The sequence below is a fragment of the Oryzias latipes genome, chromosome 16 (genome assembly GCF_002234675.1).
Source record: "Oryzias latipes chromosome 16, ASM223467v1".
Lineage (NCBI taxonomy): Eukaryota > Metazoa > Chordata > Actinopteri > Beloniformes > Adrianichthyidae > Oryzias > Oryzias latipes.
Window position 1 is genome coordinate 7,780,803 of NC_019874.2, and position 22,976 is coordinate 7,803,778.

Sequence of the window (22,976 nt, forward strand, 5' to 3'; positions counted from 1 at the left end):
ATTCAGTCAACAAAAGGAAGGCCCCGTGAGAGGAGACGCTTTCAGCTTTATTCTCTTGACATGAGCTTAGATAAATATACAGACATCTACGGAATTCACACCATCTTCATCTTCTGTTGTTTTTGGTCCAGAAACATTTCTGCAGGCGAGAGCTGGACGTCTGTCAAACCAGGACACTCCTGCTCCCGGACAGGTTCTGCCGTGCTCCACTTTACGGTTTGGATTTTATAGTTGACACACGTGAAACATTCCACCACAGTAGAGATCACCTGGAAACCTGAACAGAGCCCTGAAGGACAAAACCAGCACCTTATGTACAACTATTTACACACCCCTAAAGGGAAAAAAAAAAAGATCTGTCCACGTTTTCCTGGATTTCTCTCAGAGCTTCACCCCCCCTCTCCCCCAAAACAGACACACAAACCAAACACACATCTGAATCCTGTCACTTCTTCTGGGTCCTGAATGAACACTGATGCTCTTCATTTTAAGGAGTGTGTGTGTGTCCCCTGTAAGCATACCCCCCCCCCCAGTTCTGTAAACCCGACTGGGGTGGCCAATGCAAACATGTTTCCATAGAAACCCTGTTTTTATTTTGGAAACATCCTTTTCTGGAGCTTTTCTTAGAACGGGTTCTGCCTGTCAGCTGCTGCACGTGGAGGGAGGCTGTAGGGTTGTCAGAATCCAGGCCTGGGGGGCCGTCGTCCAACACATTTTCCATCCAACCAACCTGCCTTTGAGGCTCCTTATTGGCTAAACACACCTGATCCAGGTGATCGACAGCAGATACAGCAGGATTTGGGGGAAAAACCAGCAGGAAGGCCTAAAGTTTGACACCAGGAACCCTGGTACCAGGCCCCTGCACCACGGCCTGGGGGGGGGGGGGGTTCGTTATAAAGGGAATCCTTCAGTGATTTGCTCCCGAAAACGGCCATAGGTAATAAAAGCAGAATGACACAGAGGTTCATGATCAGAGTACAGTACAGGTGTGAACACGCCACTTTGCTTTAACGCTCCTGTTCCAGCAGAATGCAGCCCCCCCCCCCACCCCCACCACCACCACACACACACACATGCACACACACACATATGGATCGGTCTCTCCTGCTCCTCCTCTCTGAATGTGCTGCTGTGTGATCCAATGGATTCTGCAGGATTTTGATCCACGTTAGTTTTTCTGTCACAAACTGTCAGACATTTATTCTTCTTCCCTCGTTTTCTCAGACGCTCTCAGTTTTTGAGCCACAGCGCCGGAAAGCAAGGAGAAGTTTCTGTGTGTCGTCGTGATAACTGCAACGCTCTCGTTCCAGCGTCCCAGGATCATTTCCATGGCGACGGGTTGGATTTTCAAAGTAAAGGCTCACATGGAGAAAGTCAAAGTGCATTACAAAACAAAACGCCGTCAAAAGCTCAAACACGCTAAGCCCACTCGGAGCAGGGGGGGCCGCCTCAGACCACCTGACAGCAGCTGACTCGAGCGGCGCTGCAGAGCAGGCTGTCGGTGGAGCCCCCGCCGCGCCGGATCTTCACGGAGATGGTGGCGTCACACAGCGGAAGCTGCAATACTCCGTTTTTCAGGGCTGTCAGCTTGTGAGAGTCTGAGGCGCCTGCTGTTTTGTGAGGGGGGGGCCGAATGGTCGGGGAGCATACAAGGTTGGTTGTGGGGAGGGCTGGCTTCTGGATTGTCACCCTGCTGGGGTCTATGACCAGTGTGACTCCGCCCCCACGCCCCCCGCAGCGCTGCTGCATCTGGGAGCTGAGGCACAGGCTCATCAGCTTCAGACTCTCCACCAGAGCGGCGCCCCGCCCCCCCATGCAAAAGACCTGAGACACAGGGCTGGGGGGGGGCTCGGCGCTGCTGCAGTTATTACAACATGTAGAGGGGCTGCTGTGTCCTCCACTCGCCCCCCCTCCAGTCCCACCTCCTCCTCCTGCTCCATTACCCTCTCCTGCACCATCTCCACCTGAGCCAGGCGGACCCCCCTGGTCAAAGCCAGAGAAGCCCCCTCCCTGTCCCGAGCTGCTCCCTCCTCCATTCCCACCCTCGCTGCCGGGGGGGCCCTCGCTGCTGTCTCTTCGGTTCCAGCTGTATCCGAAGCCGGAGTCTTTATCCATCCGCCTGCGGTGGCTCTCCGAGTCGTCGTCGCTGGTCTCGGAGCTGGAGCAGGACGACCCCCTGCCTTGGCTCTTGCGTCGGTGGAAGCGCTTCTGTGTGGCCCCCGGGGACGTGGCGGCCCCCGAGCTCACGGTCCCGCCCATGTTCATCTTAAGTCGGCTGAGTTTGGGGGGCAGCCCCTCGTTGGTGGAGAAGTCGTCGTCCGACTCCCCCTCCTCAAAGATCTGGTTGAGTACGGGGGCGCTCTTCCGGGACGTCAGCCGGTTGGTGAGGGAGGGCGGTTTGCGGCGCAGGATGACCTTGGTTGGTAGAGGAGACAGATCCTGCTCTTCATCCTCCTCCTCATCCTCCTCCACCCTGACAGGTAAAGAGAAGGGATGAGAGTGGGCATGCCGCTGCACCACAGCTTTCTGTCTGCAAACATGGTTCAGGCCCCCACCTGAAAAGGCAGCTCCTCTGCTTGGTTGCAGTGGAGGTGGAGGGAGCGGGGGCCCTGGGGGTCTCAGGGATGCAGGCTGGAGCCGGCCCCCCTGCAGCTGCTCCCTGCAACAACAGAGTTCTGACTTTTACAACCTTTCCACCCAAATGTTCTATGGGTGACCAGAAACCACAGACTGTAAATAAGAACTGGACTGAGTAGCCCCTCCCCCCTGGCGTTGCAAACAGGAAGTACTCTCTGAATGCAAAATCCCATAGACCTCTATAGAGAAATGCTGTTACTCAGTCATTGTATTGCTCAAAATAAACATTTTTACCTTTTTTAAACATCTTGCTAATCCTAATTTTTTTCATGATATTCTTTCTTTATTGCAAGTTTTAATGAAAGGGGTGTGGACTTCCAACAAGCTCGCTCATGATTGGCAACAGTATCTACCCTACAAACATCCACTCAGACCGATGAAGAGCTGTCAGTGTCCACTGGCTCTGAATTGGCTTCATTTGGCTGGAGCTGGAAGTCTAGGAGTGACATCACACCCAGCTTTGTTCATCTCTATGTACAGTCTACGGCAGGGGTCGGGAACCTATGGCTCGCGAGCCATATATGGCTCTTTTGATGGTCACATGTGGCTCGCAGACAAATCTATAATTATACTTTTTTTTTCATTAGACCAGTCCTTCTCGGGCGCGATACGATGCCAGTGGTCAGTTTACTATTATTTCACAGAGTTTGTACCAGCCGGAAACCTGTGAATTGCCGTGCCTAAAACTGCGCGCTCCCGTCTCTGAGAAAGAGCGCACAGTTGCGGAGACGGGAGTGTGAGGAAGAAAGCAGAGAGTGGGGGGTGGGGGTTGTGGGGAAAGGCAGCAGGTGAATTGCGCAGGGATTGAAAAAACGTAAAACCCGCTGCCCTTCACTGCAGCGTGAGTGTGTGTTTGGCTCCGCGTCTGCATGTGAGCAGTCTGTCTCACATCTACAGAACATTCAGACCTACGATCAGGTTTAAAGTCTCAACGCCTGCATGAAGCAGAAACTCCACGTATCAACCAGACTAGACCATCAGCAGAACTACCATGAGAAATACTCATCATTTATTAGCAACAGCATAACAATGTTATTCAAAAGAATCCACAGACTTATTGTACTTTAAAAATGTTGAAATTACATCAAATGCACACATTCATTTGTATATTTAGTTTTAAACATAATGTCGCGGTCTGACTTGGACTGGGTGGCTGTTGGGTCGCGTTAAAAGTTCTGGAGTTCATTGAATGCATCATGCAGCGATCTGATTGGCTCTCAGTTCTGTCGCTCAGCCTGTTAGGTAATTTGGACCAATGGGGTTCAGCTATGGGCCGAATAAGGGAAATGGGAGGGCTGGAGCGGGAGCAGGTGAATATAAAGGTGGGAGAAGCGCTCTCGTCTCGTCGGGAGAAATTAAGAATTAATTGTACGGCGTTTGTTGCGGTCTGCAATAACAAGAACAAAGAACCTTAAATGAGGTTAAGTCTCCGTGCCTCAGTGTAGGAAAGGGACACTACATTATTGTATGGCTCTTTCGAAATTACAATTAAAAATATGTGGCGTTTATGGCTCTCTCGGCCAAAAAGGTTCCCGACCCCTGGTCTACGGGATGAAGTCAGAAACCAGCGTGAGGGGGAGGAGCCAGGCTGCTGCGGTTTGCCTAAAAATGTGTTCATAACTTGACGCTCTGGATGTGTGTGGGAGGAGCTTCTGTTCAGAGTTTTTAGCCTCGTTGCTACATGGAAGCATTGACTGTATCTCTCATTGAACACATGGGCACATATGCCAAAAAATGCCAGTTTTTCAGCAAATTCGGCAGATGGCCGGGCAGGGGCACGTGTAATCGGGAGGCAGCAGTTGCATTTGTACACGCTGCGCGTCCACATCAAAACGTGGACGGTTGAGGTGTGTTTGGGTCGTCGTTTAGGGAAAGCAGTGCAGGCTGTCGCATGATGAAGAACAGCTTTGATGAAGATGAGCAAACCTGAGCTGGGAAACCCGCAGAGTCGGTCACAGAAGCGTCTTCCTGCAGGCCCAGTTCCATCATGGCTTTGGAGCGATGCCCGTTGAGGAGGCTCTCTGCGCTGCGAGCTGGAGACTGGGGGCCTCCAGCATGAGAGATGGACGATGCTGCCAAAGTGTCCTCTATGTCCTGGTGCATGTCCACCCGCGACGGCCACGACTGCCTGGAAAATAAGAGTCAGACCGTTAAACAGAACCTGGGCCGCGAGCAACCCCTTTGACCGGAGTTCAGTCTGCAGTCTGTTTTTCTGCAGAAACCACAGCATTATTAGTTCCTCCAGTCCCTGCTTTACATGCACCAGCACGGGGGGGGGGGGTTTGACCCAGACAGGTGCCGCCGGTTTTTGGGTTGTCCGAGCCCATGGAGGGTCGGAGAGAGGAGCGACCGCATTTTGAGGGGAGCCCAGGTGGGTCTTGCATTTACACCAATCTTAAGGGACGTCATGAAAACGGAACGTACCATTGTCATGCTTGTGGTAAGAGTATTTTGAAGTATTTGTGGGGATAGTGTAAGTTGCGCACACACGGATGACGCCGTCATACGGCGTCCTTTTACGCCAAACTCTAGGCAAGGCAAGGCAAGTTTATTTGTATAGCACAATTCGTACACAAAGTAATTCAAGGTGCTTCACAAAACAGAAAAATGCATTAAAATCACAATACATCATAGAAATAATCAACGTAAAATTTACTTTAAAAAAAAAATAAAAAAAATTTGAAAATTGAAAATTGATTTAAAAATAAAGGAAGGAAAGGAAAGAAAAGTGCAGGTAGGACCTTTCAGTCATATACAGGGCTAAACAGAAATGTTTTAAGTCTAGATTTGAACATGAACACAGAAGAGGCCTGTCTTACGACTTCAGGGAGGCTGTTCCAGATTTTAGCTGCAGAATATTGAAACGCTGATTCCCCTTGTTTAGTTCTGACTCTGGGTATCAACAGGAGGCCTGACCCTGAGGTCCTCAGAATGCGAGATGGTTCATATGGCACTAACATGTCAGAGATGTACTTTGGTGCTCGGCCATGGAGAGACTTGTACACAAGCAGAGCTGCTTTGAAGTCTTTTCTTTGAGGTACAGGGAGCCAGTGCAGAGACCTGAGCACAGGACTAATGTGATCATACTTCCTGGTTCTGGTCAGGACTCGAGCAGCAGCGTTCTGGATGTACTGAAGCTGTTTTACAGCTCGTTTGGAGAGGCCGGTGAGCAGGCCGTTACAGTAGTCTAACCTGCTGGAGACAAATGCATGGATAAGTATCTCCAGGTCTGGCTTTGACATTATGTTTTTGATTTTGGCAATGTTTTTCAGATGATAAAATGCCGCTGATGTTACTGACTTGATATGGCTGTTAAAGTTCAGGTCAGAGTCCATGATTACCCCTAGATTTCTGACTTGATTTGAGGGTTTAAGAGACAGAGAATGAAGGTAGCTGCTGACACTTTCTCTTTGTTTCTGTGGGCCAAAAATAATAACTTCGGTCTTGTTTGAGTTTAGCTGGAGAAGGTTGTTCTGCATCCACGCACTGATCTGTTGGAGGCAGTGGCTGAGTGAATCCACCGGCCCATATTCACCTGTTGTCAGTGACACATAGATCTGAGTATCATCTGCATAGTTGTGATAAGATATGTTATTGCTGCGTATTAACTGCCCTAGTGGCAGCATGTAAAGGTTGAACAGAAGGGGTCCCAGGATCGATCCCTGGGGCACACCACAAGTCAAGGCCATGTAGTCTGAGACACAACTCCCAATTTCAACAAAGTATTTCCTGTCTTCCAGATAAGACTTGAGCCAACTTAGGGCAGATCCAGAGATGCCAACCCAGTCTTGGAGTCTGTGCAAAAGGATCCCATGATCAACAGTATCAAAGGCAGCACTCAGGTCTAGCAGGATTAAGACAGTGACTTTGCCATCATCAGTGTTCAGGCGGATGTCGTTGGTTACCTTGATAAGAGCACTTTCTGTGCTATGATGGGGTCTAAAACCTGACTGGAAAACATCAAATGAATTGTTTAATAAGAGAAAATCAGTGAGCTGTTGGTAGACAACTTTTTCAAGGACTTTTCCTAAAAATGGCAGATTAGAGATAGGTCTGTAATTATTCAGTACAGTGGGATCAAGACCGCTTTTCTTCAGGAGAGGTTTAATGACTGCAGTTTTTAAGGCCTCTGGAAATATTCCAGATTGAAGAGACATGTTAACTATTTGAGTAATTGATGGCAACACACTGTTCAGGACAGACTTTAGAAATCTAGTGGGTAACACATCAAGGCAGCATGTAGACGAGCTCAGACGGGTGATGGTCTCTTGGACAGTTTGGTCAGTGACAGGTACAAAGTGAGTCAGCTTAGAGGGAGTAGGTGGCCGTTCGATAGTTATATGTGTTGTGGAGTTGATGGCTTTTTTAATGCCCTGAACCTTGTCATTAAAAAATACAGCAAACTCATTACATTTGGGTGTGCAAACCAGTTCTATTGGTAGCTGGGTTGGAGGGTTAGTTAAACTGTTTACTGTTGTGAAGAGGACACGAGAGTTGCTGCTGCAACTTCCAATGATTTCAGAGAAGTACCTTTCCCTTGTTCTGCATAAGATCTGGTTGTAAGCGTACAACTCCCCCTTATACATTTCATAATGAACCTGGAGTTTTGACTTGCGCCACTTTCGCTCAGCTCTGCGGCACTGTTGTTTCTGTGCCCTGACTAGATCATCATTCCTCCAGGGAGCTTTCTGTCTATGTTTTCTCAATTTAACCTTCATAGGGGCAATGGCATCCAGAACATTCAAGATGCTAGAAGTAACAGAATTCAGCATTTCATCAACATTGGCACCAGAGGCGTTTTCAGGGTTTATCATTTCTACAAACTGTGCCCTAGTGCTCTCATTTATTTGTCTCCTTTGGACAACTGCAGGGCCAGGTGGTGGTTTGGGAGTAACAGACAGGTCAAAGAATACACAGAAATGATCAGAGAGGGCGACATCAACCACACTGACATTGTAAATATTAACCCCCTTTGTGATGAGCAGGTCCAGAGTGTGCCCTCTGCTGTGGGTGGGGCAACTTACATGCTGAATTAGATCAAAGGTTTCAAAGACAGCATTGAGCTCTTTTGCATTTCTGTCATTGACATTATCAACATGAACATTAAAATCACCTGTAATGACTAGACCATCAAAGTCTGTGCACACAACTGAGAGCATTTCAGTGAAATCATCAATGAAACTTTGGCTGTGCTGAGGAGGTTTGTACATGACTATGCAGAGTAAGGGAGGAGTTTGTTTTAACTCAATCTTAAAGGACACATACTCAAATGATGAAAACACACCAAATGATAGTCTGCGGGTTGCAATATTATCTCTAAACAGTGCAGAAACGCCTCCACCCTTTTTATTTTCTCGTATTTCCGATACATGTTTGTAGTTGGGGGGAGTTGATTCGACTAGAACTATGTTTCCTGTGTTTTTGTCAAGCCATGTTTCAGTTAAAAACATAAAATCAAGATTAAAAGAAGAGATAAGATTATTGATTAAAAATGATTTGTTGCATAAAGATCTGACATTGAGTGCAGCAAGTTTGAGATTAGTTTCCTTGGGACTGGTCAAAACCTTCTTGCAAGGGATATCAACTAGATTTCTTTGATTGGACAGTCTAACTGCCCTTTTTTGCATTCTACGTGGTGCAACTACAGGTATAGCACCAGAAGGAAGCTGTTCATCACAGGGCCCCAGTTTGACATAACCTTTCCTAGGACACTGGGGGCCCGTTTCATCCTAGCTCTGGGGGATAGCACGTCTAGAGGCGCGCAGGGGAGGTCGAGTTGAGGGTAGTTTGGGTGATGGACCAGGAGGAGTGGGAGCTGGACGGGATTTGGGTGAACGACGGAGGGGGCGTGTTGGAGGGGCTTTGGATGAAGGACGTGTTGGAGGGACTTTGGGTGAAGGAAAAGGAGGGGGCGCTGGAGGGGTATGAGAGCTCCTGTGTGGTGTGAGGCTCACAGGTGTTAGGGGAGCCATCTTAATTCCTGACTTAATGAGGCTATCAAAATGGCTAGGTAGGGCCATGGGTGAAAGTGGGGGGGACGAAAAGGAAAGTGAGTCTTCACTGGGAGTAGATGTAGCAGGGGGCGCCCACGGCTGGTCAGATGGTGGTATTTCTGGGGCCAAACCTGGTGGTTGTTGTTGTGGTTCTGCGGTTGGGTCCTTAGCTGGCGGTGGTTGTTGTGATGCTGGTGCAGCTGAGTCCTTAGATGGAGGTGGTTGTGGTTGTGGTGCTGGTGCTGCCGGATCCAAGTCATTGACCGGTGTTGGTGGAGGTAGTTGTTGTTGCCGTTGTGCTGTGGTTCCTGGGACACTGGCTCGGTCCTTCCTTACTGCCTTTTCAGGGCCTTGGCCTCTATGCCCCAGAGCGTGGAGGAGGTTCTTCACTAACTCTTGCTCCACCTCTGTTCAGGTGTGGGCCTCTTCCCATGAATAGGTCCTTTCGTTTCCAGAATGTATTGAAGTTCTCAATGTAATGGAATCCTCTGGAAGCACACTCTCTGCAGAGCCAATTGTTCAGCTGAAACAGACGGCTGAACTTGAGTGACACCCCATCGATGTTAGGAAGAGGTCCACTGATGAATGCTTCAACCTCTACTTTGTCAATCTCTTCAAATAACTTGATGAAGTCTTTTTTCAAACGTTCAGATTGTTCTTTTTTGATATCGACAGCACCTACATGGATGATTATTCATTTGACTCCTTGGTACAAGACTTTAGATAAGAGTCCTGTAATCACTGGAACAGTAGAACTTGGGCAACATAAAGTTTGCATTCTTCTGTGGCTGACTCCACTGATAGCGCCATCTCCAAGCAGCAGCGTATCTCTGACCTTGACGTTTGGCACAGATTTTCTTTCTGCCTGTGCTTTGTTGCCAACATTATGACTCCTATTCTGTGGTCCAATTTCACTTTGTTCTTTAACATCACATTGTGTTAGGGGTAAAAATCTGTTTGTGAGCTTTATTTCGGATGTTCTGTCATCTTTACGCTTTGGCTTAACACAGAGTTCCTCCGCACAAAGTTTCGGAAAGGACACAACATCACTCAGGTCTATGTCACTGTTATTCTTCTCATTTGTAGTAAGAGCAGGCTTCTTACCACCCGATGTTACTGGAAGGGTCTTGTGAAGTCCATTTTCAGTTTCCAAAGTAAATATCCGTGTTTGTAGCTCTTTTATTTCTTGTTGGTAGATCCGACAGCATTCACAGTGGGAGTTTGTTTTTCTTCCTCTTCCGGACATGTCGCTGGCTTGTCAGACGTAAAAATATTGATTTGTATAGGTGGAAGTCACAAAAAAGGATGACCAGTCTGATATTCCAGGAGTTGTGGATGAGGTAAAATAATTAAAAATGATTAATTAAATGATTAAAAAGCAAATAAAGCAAGAAGCGGCAGGAGCAGGGGAAAAAGCGTCTGCACTCTTTTGCAGGGGGAGGAGCGAAAGTGTCTAGCTAACTCTAGCTGTTAGTAAGGTGGGAGTTCTGGCTCCTTACTGAGCGCGCTCAAATGCTCCACGCACAGGGTTTACGTGTGATACACAAGTGCCTGTAGGATGACAACACAAAGTGTGCTCTGATTGGCAGATGTCTTACATTTTAACTGCATGCAAGGAGAGGGGGTTGAAAAAGGACAAATCTGTAGGACGGGCATGCGTCTCACTTCGCCTTTACATGTTGTACAAGTGTTCACTACGACGTGTCACTCGCAACATGTCTGCAGAAAACATGTGCATAAAGATTTTCCCTCCACTGGATCATCGACCTCGACATTTTCCGTGGCCCTACAGATTCGCCCAGATTTCCTGGGAAAACGGGGTTTCCAGACAGCTCGTCTCCACCCGGAAACGCTGTAGAAGCTGAGCAGCGAACACGTCTGCTGGTGATGATGCAAGACGGTTTCATTCACGGAAAAATAATATAATGTACAGACAGACTACAGACGTTGTAGGTCTGGCCTTTGTGTGAACAGTCAGGATTCACAAGTAAAAAAACAAAAAACCTTTTCTGCATAAACATGGATGTTTGTGTTAGACTGTAGTTCCAGTTCATCTCTCAACATTTGTATTTATGTACAATCTCTGTCATTCCAGCAGATTATAGACCTATTTCATTTCTAAAGTGGACAGGGGTGCATGTTTAGTACTATGTCTGCGTCCGCTCACTAGGGGGAGCTCTACGTCTGCTTCTCCAGGGAAAATTCTGTGTTTAGACGTGCTTGTGGCATTTTTCTTAAGAACAAATATAATAAAAAATCATTTCATTTTTGCATTTTTGAGTACTTCTCCTTTTAAACCGTTGTCAATCAAAGTGTCGCAAAGATGCACAGCTTGAATTAATGAGCTTGGTCAATGGCCATCTTGACCTCATAGGATAACACAAGGGTTAAGAGTTTTGGGTTAAAAATTTCATAATTAAAACACCACAGGGAACGTTTTTCTAAAAAAAAAAAAAAAAAAAGGAAATTGGTCGCTGGTTGACTTTAAAGACTCAATAAAAATGGTGTTTCTGCTGTTTTTAACATGTTCTCGTCTCCTGATGATGGAGCCAGGGCTCCAGACTGCGAGCAATTGGTCGCATTTTGCGACCAAAATTTGAGAGTGTGCGACTGAATTTTACATCCAGTCGCACATGTGCGACCAATAAATTTGCCTCCCCCACCCTTCGTATTTTTTATACATTAAACGTGGAAGGGGCACGTCAATGATCAATGAAATAATCAATGAGACGCAAGCCCACACGGACGCAGGCAGACACACACACTCGCGTACATACTCATGAAACGCGAGCACGTACACTCTCGCGTGATACCTGTCTGTGAGGCGGCCACTGCGTGTGAGAAGAATAGGGAAAGCCACTGTGAGTGGCTAAAATGCGTGGAGGGGGCGGGGCCTAGAGATAATCGAGCGCGCGTAAAAATCTGTGGGAAGGAAACTGAGATAAATATCACAACCTGATATGTTCGTCTGAGCTATGGGTAAGCGAACTATTGATTCGTTCTTCCGACCTGCGTCTAGTGTACCAGTGCCAGAGTGTACAGCAGGGGTCTCAAACTCGCGGCCGCAGGCTATTTGCGGCCCCCAAGATGATATTTTGCAGTCCCCGCCTTAATATGAAGGTTTAATGTTACTGCAGGCCGCCAGTTTGTATGAAGACACTTTTTCATTGTCGTGCGCGGAGCTGACCAACCAATCACAGTGGGGTTTATGACTCTTGGGGGCGTGACAATGACAGGGTTTGAAAGCAGGAAACCTGACAGCTCCCTCCCCGGACCACATTAAGGAGTTCTTTACTTTCTTTTATAACATATTTATTCGCTCGTAATTTTCTAAATACATGCAGTCCGTGCTGAACTTTTCTCTGGGCCGCACAGAACCGGAGGAAGGTTTAGGTTTTGGTTACGGCGGCGCATCAAACGGGTTACGGCAGCACACCGCTCCCGTCCCGCGGGAGTCGGGTCAGCTGAGGAGAATAAATGTCCCACACCTACGTGCGTGACAGCTAACGGGGCTTGAACTTTAAACACGCTCGAGCAAAAACAACATTAGTTTTAGACACACTGAAAATACGTGGGGAAAATGCAACGATAGACGTGTTTGACATGAACCGGCACCTCGCCTGGATCGTTGGGGAGACCAGGCGGGGGGGGCTGTGAGATGAAGGCGAATCTGCAGCAAGACTGAAGGAGAACAGTTGGAGTTGTCCTTAACATTCAATTTAGTTTCAATATTCTTCTCCCCCTTAGTATGATCTGTGTTATTATATATTTTATGATTATTTTAATGTTTTGTGATGTATGTAGCCTTTTTTTAATGAATTGGTATTTTAAATTATTTTAATTAATCACTCCACTACAAAAACCATCAGGACACATGTCCCACAATGCATTGTTTTGTAGTCTCTAGTTTCCAGCTGTGTCCGAGTAGGTTTGCCCCTTGCTCCCACCCCTTTCTCGCGATATTTTTGTGATGATTGACAGTTGATGTTGGAGCAAAAACAAAAATACATGTCACACACCAGGTGATCTGCGCAGCGTTGAGTTCACCTGAGTGATCTCAAACACGGTTATTGTGCATCTTGGCTGCACCTATTTAGTGTCACAAAGATAAATTTCCATCCGTTTTCTTAACCATTTGTACTGTCATGACAGCGATGGTGCTGTCAGTTTACCTTCTTGTTGCATCTTCAAAAGTGCAGAATAAAATGTGACACTGAATTTGAAACAGCACATTGTAATTTCTGCATCTATCATTAAAGTATTTATTAGTAATACAGTAGAAATTAGTAGATTTGGTTAGAATGTTGATTTACGGTGTGCGCCCCTAAATTTTCTGGTTGCGCCCCTAAAATTTTCAGTTAGGGGCCACTGTGCTCCTAGTGAAAAAAGTTAGTCTGGAGCCCTGGGAGCACATTTATTAGGAAAATTAAGCTCAGATCTGCATTTCTAAATATTTATTCAAATCCTGAATCAGCAAATGCTGCTTAATAAATACTGTATTTTGTGACGTAGAAAAAAGGTGGGTGGGCCAAAAGCTCCCTGCTCCGCCCTACAACAGGGAGGGGTGGGGTTGCTCCGCCTTATTGGTCTCGCCCACAACTCAGAGCCAAATTTCTAATGAACTCCTGTCGCTCTGCAGAAACTAGGTCCTAGAAAACGACAAGTTTTTAAAGAAGAATTTTGGTCCAAAAATACTCATGAATGGAGTAAATCAAAAGCATCAGAGCTCCTGGTCTTTGTGCTCCTCCCGCGGCTCTGTCCCAGGCTAACTTGTCTGCAGCGATGGGGGCAGTTGCTGTGAGACGCCGGGGCAGGGGTGCGTACCTGAAGTGCGCCTTGATGCTGCTGGGGCTGGAGGAGCGCGGCTGGACCTCCTTGTCCTGCTTCTCCCTCAGGATCCTCTCTGCCAGCAGGTAATATGTTGCTGTGATGTGGTTGTATTTGTTGGTCTCCAGGGCCCTGAAACCACAATGTCCACGTGAAGCCCGGGGGGGGGGGGGGGGGGGGGGGGGGGGCTGGTGACAGCCTGTGTGTAAAAACTGGTGTGTGTGTTTACTCAATGATGGCTTCTCGGTCAGCGATGTCCCCCAGCACCATGCGCTGGATAATGCTGTTGTGCTCCTCCTCTGACAGATTCTTGTGCGAGACCAGGGGAGTGTTGTACTTGGTGGCAGGTGATGGATCAACTCCCTGGAGCCAAGCATGACTTTCAATCTCTTCCAGGGAGGCTCTGTGCTTGGGGTCTCTCTGTAGCATGCGGTCTATCAAGCTGAAAACGACAAAAGAAGGAAGTTTCAGAACATTGATTATAAAAATAAAGTTTAAATAAAAAGGGGTTGATACAAATATACACCTTGTGTGTTCATAGATTCATAAGCTGCTATTGAAACAGTCAGATCTAGAGCTCTTCAGCTGCTGGACAGGACAAGTTAAGGAAAAATGTCTCCATCTTTCAGAGGAGGACATTTAGCCCAAATGGGTGTCGTTTGGTGTGGATGTGTGACAAGGAGCTGCACTTGATCCCCAGCAGACAGTTCACAGTGGGCTTCACATTGTGGAATGATAAAAATACACACAGGAGGGAAATAGTGGGTTTAAGTTGCACAGTATTTGGTGATGTTCCAGATTCATGAGTGCATCCCTGCACAGATGTCTAAGCCTGCAGGCTTTGGTTTTACACAAGAGGTGACAGACACAGGAAGACTGAGTGAAAGGGATGTTCAGTGATGAATCAGTGACTAGACCTGACAGGAGATGAAGAGGAAATGTTTGTTTGATCCCATGAAACCCTAAAAACGAGGACACCTGAAGAGAAGCACCAAAAACAGACTGTTGACACTGATCCATCAAGCCTCAAGCAAAGCTGATTAGCCAGCTGTGGTGAAACAGTTTCCTGTGAAAATGAGAATTATGGCTAAAGAAAGAACAGCGATGCATTCACTTACTCCCTGCAAACACCGGAGACGTGGGTTGGGACGGTGTATTTACAGTCCATGATCATGGTGAGGGTCTCACTGTCATTGGCCTCCTGGAAGGGGGGCTGGCCACACACTAGCATGAACAGGATCACGCCCAGACTCCAGATGTCTGAAGAACAGCACACAAATCAAGCATCAACACGTCTTTCCAACTTTAGTCACAGAGGTGCAGAGCTTCTCTTCATCAGAGCAGAAACGTCTTGCTTCCTGAATGGACTGCAGGGCGTTTTGATCAAACCCTTTGGAGTGTTTAAGCACCAGGGGTTGACATAGCCCACAAATTTGCACTGGCCCACAGGGCCAGTAGTTTTTGAAACTTACTGGCCCTGCCTGAAAGTTACTGGCCCGACACCGCGCATAGCGGGACCCGCCGCTCCGCAGGTGCTTGCAACTTTAGGGGGGTCTGGGGGCATGCCCCCCCGGAAACTTTTAATATGGTGCAATTTGGTGCATTCTGGTGACATCACTTATTTCTACACTTTTCAATGACTGAAAATAGACCATATCAAACTTAAATCTGCTCTAGTCTGTTTCAGATGTTTTGAAGAGAGCACTGCAGTGTAGTAGGTAACACTAGTTCAGAAGTTTTCATGGTGCTTCTAACGGCAAATATCGCAATAAATCATAAACCTTAAATGTGTTAAAACAATCTAATGGCAGCTTGAACCATTTAACGAATCAAATAAATCCCTTAATGCATTTGACCAATCGGATGGACGCCTTCACATTGTTGACCAATCAGATGAAGCCCTGTTATGTTAGATGTTTGTAACCTATGTCAACGTGGGTCATTTGGAGTATAATTTTTAAACTGGGAATGGTTATTTGGTTATTTTGCTGTTTGTTTATATACCGCAAATTATATCGTTATCGCAATTTTAATCTCTGATATCGCATATCGCGAGTTTTCCTCATATTGTGCAGGTCTAACTGAGATCATTCAGCTAACTAGAAATACTTACTGCTTACAGTGTTGTACAGAAAAACAAAATTAAGTAGTTTAACATTCTACTGCATTTGAGTCTGAGATTCAGGTATTTGGAGTTGCCTTTGATTCTTTGACATTCAGCTTAAAGCTTAGTGGATACAGTTTCATCTTCAATGCATTCATTAAATATCTTGCTGTCCATACTACTAATTCCACCCATTACTCCATCTAACATATTCCTATCTATTCCTGCCATGTCTTCCACATCTCTGACATGCTTCAGTCTCTCTTCAGTGACGGTGTCGGATTTATAATCAAATGTAATAATAACCCACTGGCTTGTGCCTTCGTTGTTGCTGTTTAACATTGTTTTGTATTGAATTGTTACATTCAATAAAGTTTGAAAAAAAAAAGGAGTGAGCGCGTGCCGCGTGGTGCTCGGCAGTGAAAGCCGCGCGTGCGCAGGCGGGAGAGAAGGAGAAGTGATCAAAGGTTTCCCATAGAAACCCTTGAAGTCTGAACACAGGACTAGCAGAAAAACTAAATTATGAAGACGAGGTAAATCTACACGTTTTCGCAAAATTTACTTTATTGAAAAAGGTGAAGAATATATAAACCGTTAAATATTTTAGTGGCCCGAGCGGATAAGTGAAAAGTAAAGTCTTGTGGTCCGCACTGCTCGAAAAACAGGACCGGGCCAGCGGACAAATGGCTATGTCGAGCCCTGAGCACTCTTTCTAGGGTTCAGATGAGGGCTGCTGCGCCACTCTGTGTGCCGCTCCGAACCGCCACCTGCCTAACAGTTGAGTTCATTTGAGTTTCCGTGTCCACGTGCAGACTTTCAGCCTCTGAGGTGGGCTTCTCGGCATGCTCTGTCTTCTCTCACTGTTCTAATGCTACATATTACTGTTTGAATGCTGCCTTCTGAAGTGTTTACTACGGTAACACTGGTCTTCCTCATGTGCTGCTTCATCACAGCAGCCTCCTTCACTCAACTTCACTCAACTTTACTAAACTAACAGCATCCCCTAGGGTTCACACTTAGTTAACAGTAAGCAGAGTCTGATGCCTGTTTGGGACAACAGCATCACAGAACAGCCAATTAGGTGAGACAAAGTAGTGTTTGAAGCCACGTCGGGTTCACCACCTGCCAATCAAAACAATGAGTTCCCTCATGCCACGTTCACACAGGTCTGTGACGCACGTTCACAGGCGGTTAGGTTTGATCTTTTACAGCTCTATTCCGAAATAGGAAAGACCACAATTATTCATTTCTCCTCCATGATTGATTTTCAAACGGTTGGCACTTCAGCGAGAAAAATGGGCGCCACACATCGAGAGCCAAGACCGGTCAAAGTTCAACTGGTTAAAAGACCCACTCTGATGAAAACTGGGTTTTTGGTGTTTTTAACGTGTTGTTGTGGCATTTTTTTCATGATGGAGGACATATAAGAATAGCAAATAATTTCAGATAAAAACTGGCTTTCTGAGTATTTTTTAATTCAAACTGTGATGATCGGGAGCAGATAGAAACTCTCCATTTGAAAAAGCTCTCAGGTGTGACGCAGCCACTGAAATGGGCGGGGCCAAAGTCTCCCTGCTCCTTCCCATTCTGATGCATCCACTTACAGACTAATAGCTGCATGAACGTCTTTGTTTTCCTCGTCTGAGCTGGAATCTGGATCTAAAGTGTAAAGCTGGATCACTCTGATGTTGCTCGCCGTTTTAGCTGTACCGGTAATATTAGCTTGGGGGTGTGATGGGCTGTAAGCTAGCTGGATGATGGGATATCAGTGGACGGTTACTTCCATGCCAACAACTTTCTCATGAACTCCTGCCGCTCTGCAGAAACAACACAGTTTTTGATTTTGGCTCAAAACTGCATCATTGAAAACAGATCAGAAGATGATCAGAGTGGGACTTTAACATTCAACACTCAATAGCTACGTGTTGACCTGAAACCTTGAGCAGCGATGTGTGAACGTGTGAGCACGTATGAGCGCGTTCACATAGACTTTTCACTGGAAGTGGCTGCTTGAGCGTGTCCCGAGGTGGGTGTGAATGTAGCACCAAATATAAGCAAATCCTCATCGACAGGTTCAAATCTACAGTGAACTTAAAAACGCACAGGCAGCAATGGGAAGAGGGAGGAGGTGTGATGCTCTGACCAGAACAAGAGCAGCAGCGTTCTACACCGGCAGGAGTTTCTGGAATCCAGCCCAGACGGAATGAAGATGTGGATTTCAGAAGGAAGGAAGGAGCAAGAAGCAGCAGAGTTCTGGTTCCTTCTCTTCACACGGTCTGTGAAGAGTGCTGGTCCAGACACCAGATGCAGAAATGAGAGTCCTCTGTCTCCCCAACACTTTCTGACAACACAACTTCTTCCACTGGGATGCTTGAAGCTGAATTCTGTACTCACTTTTGGAGGAAATCTAAGTTCACATTCTTCTTCTGATAATAAGCAAACTGTTAACCCAAAAGAGAGGAAGTGTGCGTTTTAGGAAAACCTGTTCCAGTAGTAGAACTGTTTTTCCATCATAAATGAGCTGGGCTTGGCTCTGCTTCCAGGAATGATCCACTGCGTTGAGCCGTGCCCCCCCAAACTTTAAAGTTATTCTCCAACCAGACTGTGAAACCTGTTAGGTTGTCGTCTGTCTTTAAAGACGGGTTTTGAGCCTCTCAAGTGCACCTCTGCATCACTGAAACCAATCCTGCTCAGTATTTGAGGCTGAGGATGTCGTATAAAGGAGATAACTGACCCCCACCTAAACTCACAGACACTCAAGATGCTCCACAAGTGGGTACACCTCCCTCACTTATAAACTGGCAGAGATCCTCTGCTGCCGGTGGCGGACACTTCAACACAGCAGGTCCAAAAAGCCCAAATGTTCCGATGATCCATCTGCATGCAACCGTCACGGTTTTCTGAAAGGTCAGCGCTTCCCGTGGCCTGATGCGGCGCGACGCCTTCACAGAGAACCGTGTGCTGCATCCAAAAGGTTTGCTGCTTTGACCCCCGTCTGACCCCACAGCATCCAGCTGATCTTCCAGACTTCCAAAGCGTCTCCAAACAGTTTGCTCGCGCAATCATTTTGCATTTCCACCTCTAACTTCAGAGAAACAAAACCGAAAGAAAACAGAAACTGCTGCTTGTTTGTGTCAAACTGTCCCTGTGGAAGGAAGAACGGCGTCCAGGTTTGAAATTTTGGTCTTCCGTGATACATGTGTGATATTCGTAATTTATTGTGTTCGTTGATGTGCACAAATGTCCGTCTAGTGTTTTAGCCGACTTCACGTAAATTTGGTTTTATGCTGTTCAAAATTTTTGGTCAGTTAGGATTTGTTTGTCGTTTATACGCGGTTATTACAGGAATCACGATTGCGTGATTTTTGTGGGATTTCCACGACCGCTCCACGTCTGCCTAACGGACTCTTCACGCATGCATCACAGATGTATAACTTTTTGATCACGTACACAGCGCACATATTGCGTTCAAATCACGTTATTGACGCACAAATAACAAACATGTAGCATATAAACAGCACAACAACCACGCATGGTTCATGTTCTACGTTGATTGACGTGTTCTTTGCGTGGTTTATTCGTGATACATCTTTGAAAATATCATGTGAAGACCAAAACCTGTCACTCTTTCCACATATATTAACATATGAACATTTTTCTTCCACTCAATATGCACAAAATGTGCGTAGTGGCTGTGTGACACGGCCTTTAGGAAGAGGTCATCTATTGCCCTTTGAAAACTCTGTGGTCACACGTCCTTCAGACAAACCCAACTGAAAAGAAACATGCTTTTAAAAGTTTTCCCATCAGGATACATACCTACAGCTGGAGCGTCGTACTCGTCACCCAGCAGGATTTCGGGAGCAGAGTATGCCAGAGATCCACAGCTGGTGGTCAGCTTTTTCCCCGGCTGGAACTTGTTGCTGAATCCAAAGTCGGTGAGTTTTACTAGTCCTTGCTTTTCAAAGAACACCACATTCTCAGGTTTCAGGTCCCTGTGCACCACGTGGAGACGATGGCAGTAGGAGATGGCGTGGACAATCTGAGCAAAGTATTTTTTCGCCAACTCTTCATTCAGGCCTTCCTCGTGTTTCATGATATAGTCGAACATGTCTCCTCCATCGCCCAGCTCCAGGATGAGGTACAGCTTTGTCTGAGTGTCTATCACTTCGTACAGGCGGACTATGTTGGGATGCTGCACCAACTTCATGCAGCGGACTTCCTGGAAAAGATGGCCGGTGGCCACCGTGTCCAGCTTGGTTTTGTCGATCACCTTCACGGCCACCTTCTCCCCCGTGAACACGTGGCGTGCCAGCTTGACCACAGCAAAGTGCCCACGGCCTAGAGTCTTGTCCAGGTCATACAGGCCGGCGATCTTTCCGTCGTAACCCCGTTTGAAGCCCGCCATCGCTGGGGAGGGAGATGGGCAGAGAGGGGTCTCTGCAGCAGGCAGCGGCAGACTGACTGAGTGGTGTGGGCCCAGCTTACATCAGTTCATCTGAGGCCAAGGGCGAAACCAGATGGCTCCAGCTTCCTGGACACATTAGACACAGAATGTGAGCCACGCCAGAAAAAGATGCACACAAGTGTCTGCAAAACGCCTCCAGGTAACCTCACCGTGACATGGTTTAGATTCAGGGACAGAGAAATGCGTTCTGCTGCACACATTCACTTCCGGTGTGAAACCAGGAATGACACAAAGCGGTAAAAAGTCAAATCTTCATGAACAGACATTTCAACTTCTCTGTCCAGGTCAAGAGGAGGCCTGCGTCCAAGACTCCAAAGGTTCAAATAACTTAACCCTTTAACAGCCAAGCTTCAGCTCCACCCTTCACATTCTTTTGACTATCGTAACTCTTCCAATGTTAATGCAATTACCGGTAAGTCCAGTGGATTCTCAGAAACCGCTGATGTGCAATGATAGAGCGAACGGTGGAAGTTATAATATGTCAAAAAGCATGAGCTATATTACCCTAGTACTTTAGCTGCAGCATGATAATATAATGTGACATAGGGAGTCTTATTTGATTAGGAACACCCTTGTCAAAAATATTTCATGTTGAGAAAAGATGCTATTTTTCCCCCTTATGTTTAGGCGTTCATGCCAAAAAACATCTCATTTATTTTTTTGTCATAAATAAAACAGTTTTGACATTAGGCCTGCACAATATACCGCAAATTTATCGTTATCGCGACATCAAGCTGTGCAATATGCATACCGCAAAAGACGGCGCAAATCGCAATAAATTGTTACCTTAAATGTCCTTAAACAAACTCATGGCAGTTTGAAATATTGAACAAATGAAATAAATCCCTTTATGCATTTAACCAATCGGAAGGACCCGTTTACGTTGTTGATCAATCAGATGAGCCCTTTTATGTTTGATGTTTGCCTCCTACGTCGACGAGGGTCATTTGGAGTATAACCTTTAAACTGTAGCAGTGAAATGGAAATTATGTTTTTGGTTGGTTTGATATTTGTTTATATACCGCAAATTATATCGTTATCGCAATATTAATCACCAATATCGCATATCGCGAGTTTTCCTCATATCGTGCAGCCCTAGTTGACGTCCAATTTAAAGTATCTATAGTAAAGAGTGTAGGAAGATTTTATTGCTCCTCATGAGAACCCGACCTGCATGCCAAAGGTTGACCCAACTCACTGCAGTTCAGGAGCACAGAGGATACATCTTTGTTTCAGTCGCACTCTGATCATCTTCTGCTCTATTATCAAAGCGTTCCCAGTTGTCTTGATTATGATGATGCTGTTTTTAGCCAAAAATGCAAAAACCTGTCTTTCCAGGACATAGTTTCTGTTGTGTGGCAGGACTGTTGGCATGGAGTAAGTCCGCACCCCTTCCCATCATCCATCTGTTTACAATCTCTCCCGCTAGCTTACAGCCCCTTAACAACCCCAACCTAACATCAGCAGTGCAATAAAAATGTTGAGCAATGTCGGAGCTATCTAGTTCTGATCCAGATTCCAGGTCAGACCAGGAAAACAAAGACGTTCATGGATCTGTTTGTCTGCAGGTGGATGCATCAGAATGGAGCAGAGCAGGGAAATAAATGGAGGCTTGCCGTAGTAGCGGCTTCTCTGTCACATTTACAACTTTTATCAACGGTATTATTTTCGACTGCTTCTGATTCACAACTATTTGAATAAAGAAATAATAAGAAATGCAGTTTTAATCTTGAGTTTCGTTAAATATGTCCCCCATCATGAGAAAAATGACACAACGACATGATAAAAAACACAATTTTCATGGAAGTGGGTCTTTAAATACAAAAAAACAACACGATTTCTAAACTATTCAACTTCATTGTCTTCTTGTAGTGTTTCCTAGACTTGTATTCACGCGTCTGGATCGCAGACATTCTGTGCGTGGGTGCGTGTTTGGAGGGGGGGGGGGGGGTGCATACCGAAGAAACAAGTAGATCCAGGTGAGGGTGTCATCCAGCCGGAAAAAGATGCAGCCCTCTGCGGCTCCGAGCGCGGAAGGAGACGGCAGCAGCCGGCTAAGCCATCGTGAAGTCTGCCTCCCGCTCACTCACACCCGCCGCTGGAAATGTCAGAACACCATATGATGAAGACGGGGGGAAGAGCTGCCCCAACAAGCAGGTGTAGAGCCGCTGCCATAGTCACAATGGACGCTGCTGCCGCCTGGGCTAGCACCAGCTACTAGCTTGTTGACTGACTCCTGCATCGTTAGCTTTCTAGGACTTAAACTGGTTTCCTCTGGTTAACCAGTTTACCACAGCGTACATGTACACCTACATGCACAGAAGATCGTTTTTTACCTGCAAGCCCAGGTCCGCGGCTCTACAGATGCTCTCTAAATACCCCGCAGCCCCGGTTAGCATGTAGCATAGAGCTAAATGTGCGGCTCACCTCACAGGGTCGCCTTCAGCAACATCTGGTCCCGGTTCCCGTCCACACTTGATCCAAGCCACTCGATTCCGTTTATTTTTACGACTAAATCAAAGAGGACGCAGGTGGTTCGGCGTCTCGGCGGAGATCGTTGCGCCCCAACAGCGTCTGTGCCCGGGGACTGAATGTGAAAGGAGGCGTTGCATGGTTGGCAGCGGATGAATCCTCCCTGCGCGGCGGCTGCCTCTCAATGTTGCCTTCAAATGCTTCAGGAAACGGTAGTTTCTCCAGGTTCATCGAACGACTACAACGTTTCCTTAGTAATTAAAGCGAGCGTAAGAAACATTAAGACATGATATGCTATCATAGAAAGCCTGAAGTATATCTTAAATCTAATATTATATGTTCAATAATGGGTACCAGACCACATAATTACCCCAAAAACGACTGAGGTTTTAACTTCAAATGATTGGAATTTTCTAACGTGAAGGTATCATCAGAGAAACGTTCATGTCTCGAATTGAATCAAGAAAAAAAAATC

At 46.5% G+C, this 22,976-nt stretch overlaps 1 protein-coding gene across 2 annotated transcripts; it reads right to left on the reverse strand.

Annotated features, from left to right (window-relative positions):
• Positions 1-21: 21 nt before the first annotated feature.
• On the reverse strand, positions 22-22,680 carry snrk (SNF related kinase). Of its 2 annotated transcripts, none has more exons than XM_023964266.1 (9): positions 22,457-22,680; positions 21,988-22,127; positions 19,381-20,091; positions 14,576-14,717; positions 13,687-13,899; positions 13,455-13,589; positions 4,564-4,765; positions 2,556-2,659; positions 22-2,473 (listed from the first exon to the last, which is right to left on the reverse strand). In XM_023964266.1, the coding sequence occupies exons 3-9, from the start codon at positions 19,967-19,969 to the stop codon at positions 1,450-1,452; spliced, it is 2,409 nt and encodes an 802-aa protein (XP_023820034.1). In that variant the 5' UTR covers positions 19,970-20,091; positions 21,988-22,127; positions 22,457-22,680; the 3' UTR covers positions 22-1,449. The 2 variants fall into 2 exon arrangements, with proteins under 2 accessions (XP_023820034.1, XP_023820033.1); XM_023964265.1 differs by having other exon boundaries at positions 19,381-20,095.
• Positions 22,681-22,976: the final 296 nt, after the last annotated feature.

Coding starts and splice junctions, on each gene's coding strand:
- snrk (XM_023964266.1), bottom strand. CDS start 19,969: ATGGCGGGCTTCAAACGGGGTTACGACGGAAAGATCGCCGGCCTGTAT. Junction 13,590..13,686: donor GACCGAGAAGCCATCATTGA/GTAAACACACAC, acceptor TTGTGGTTTCAG/GGCCCTGGAGACCAACAAAT. Junction 4,766..13,454: donor AGCATCAAGGCGCACTTCAG/GTACGCACCCCT, acceptor CTTATTTTCCAG/GCAGTCGTGGCCGTCGCGGG.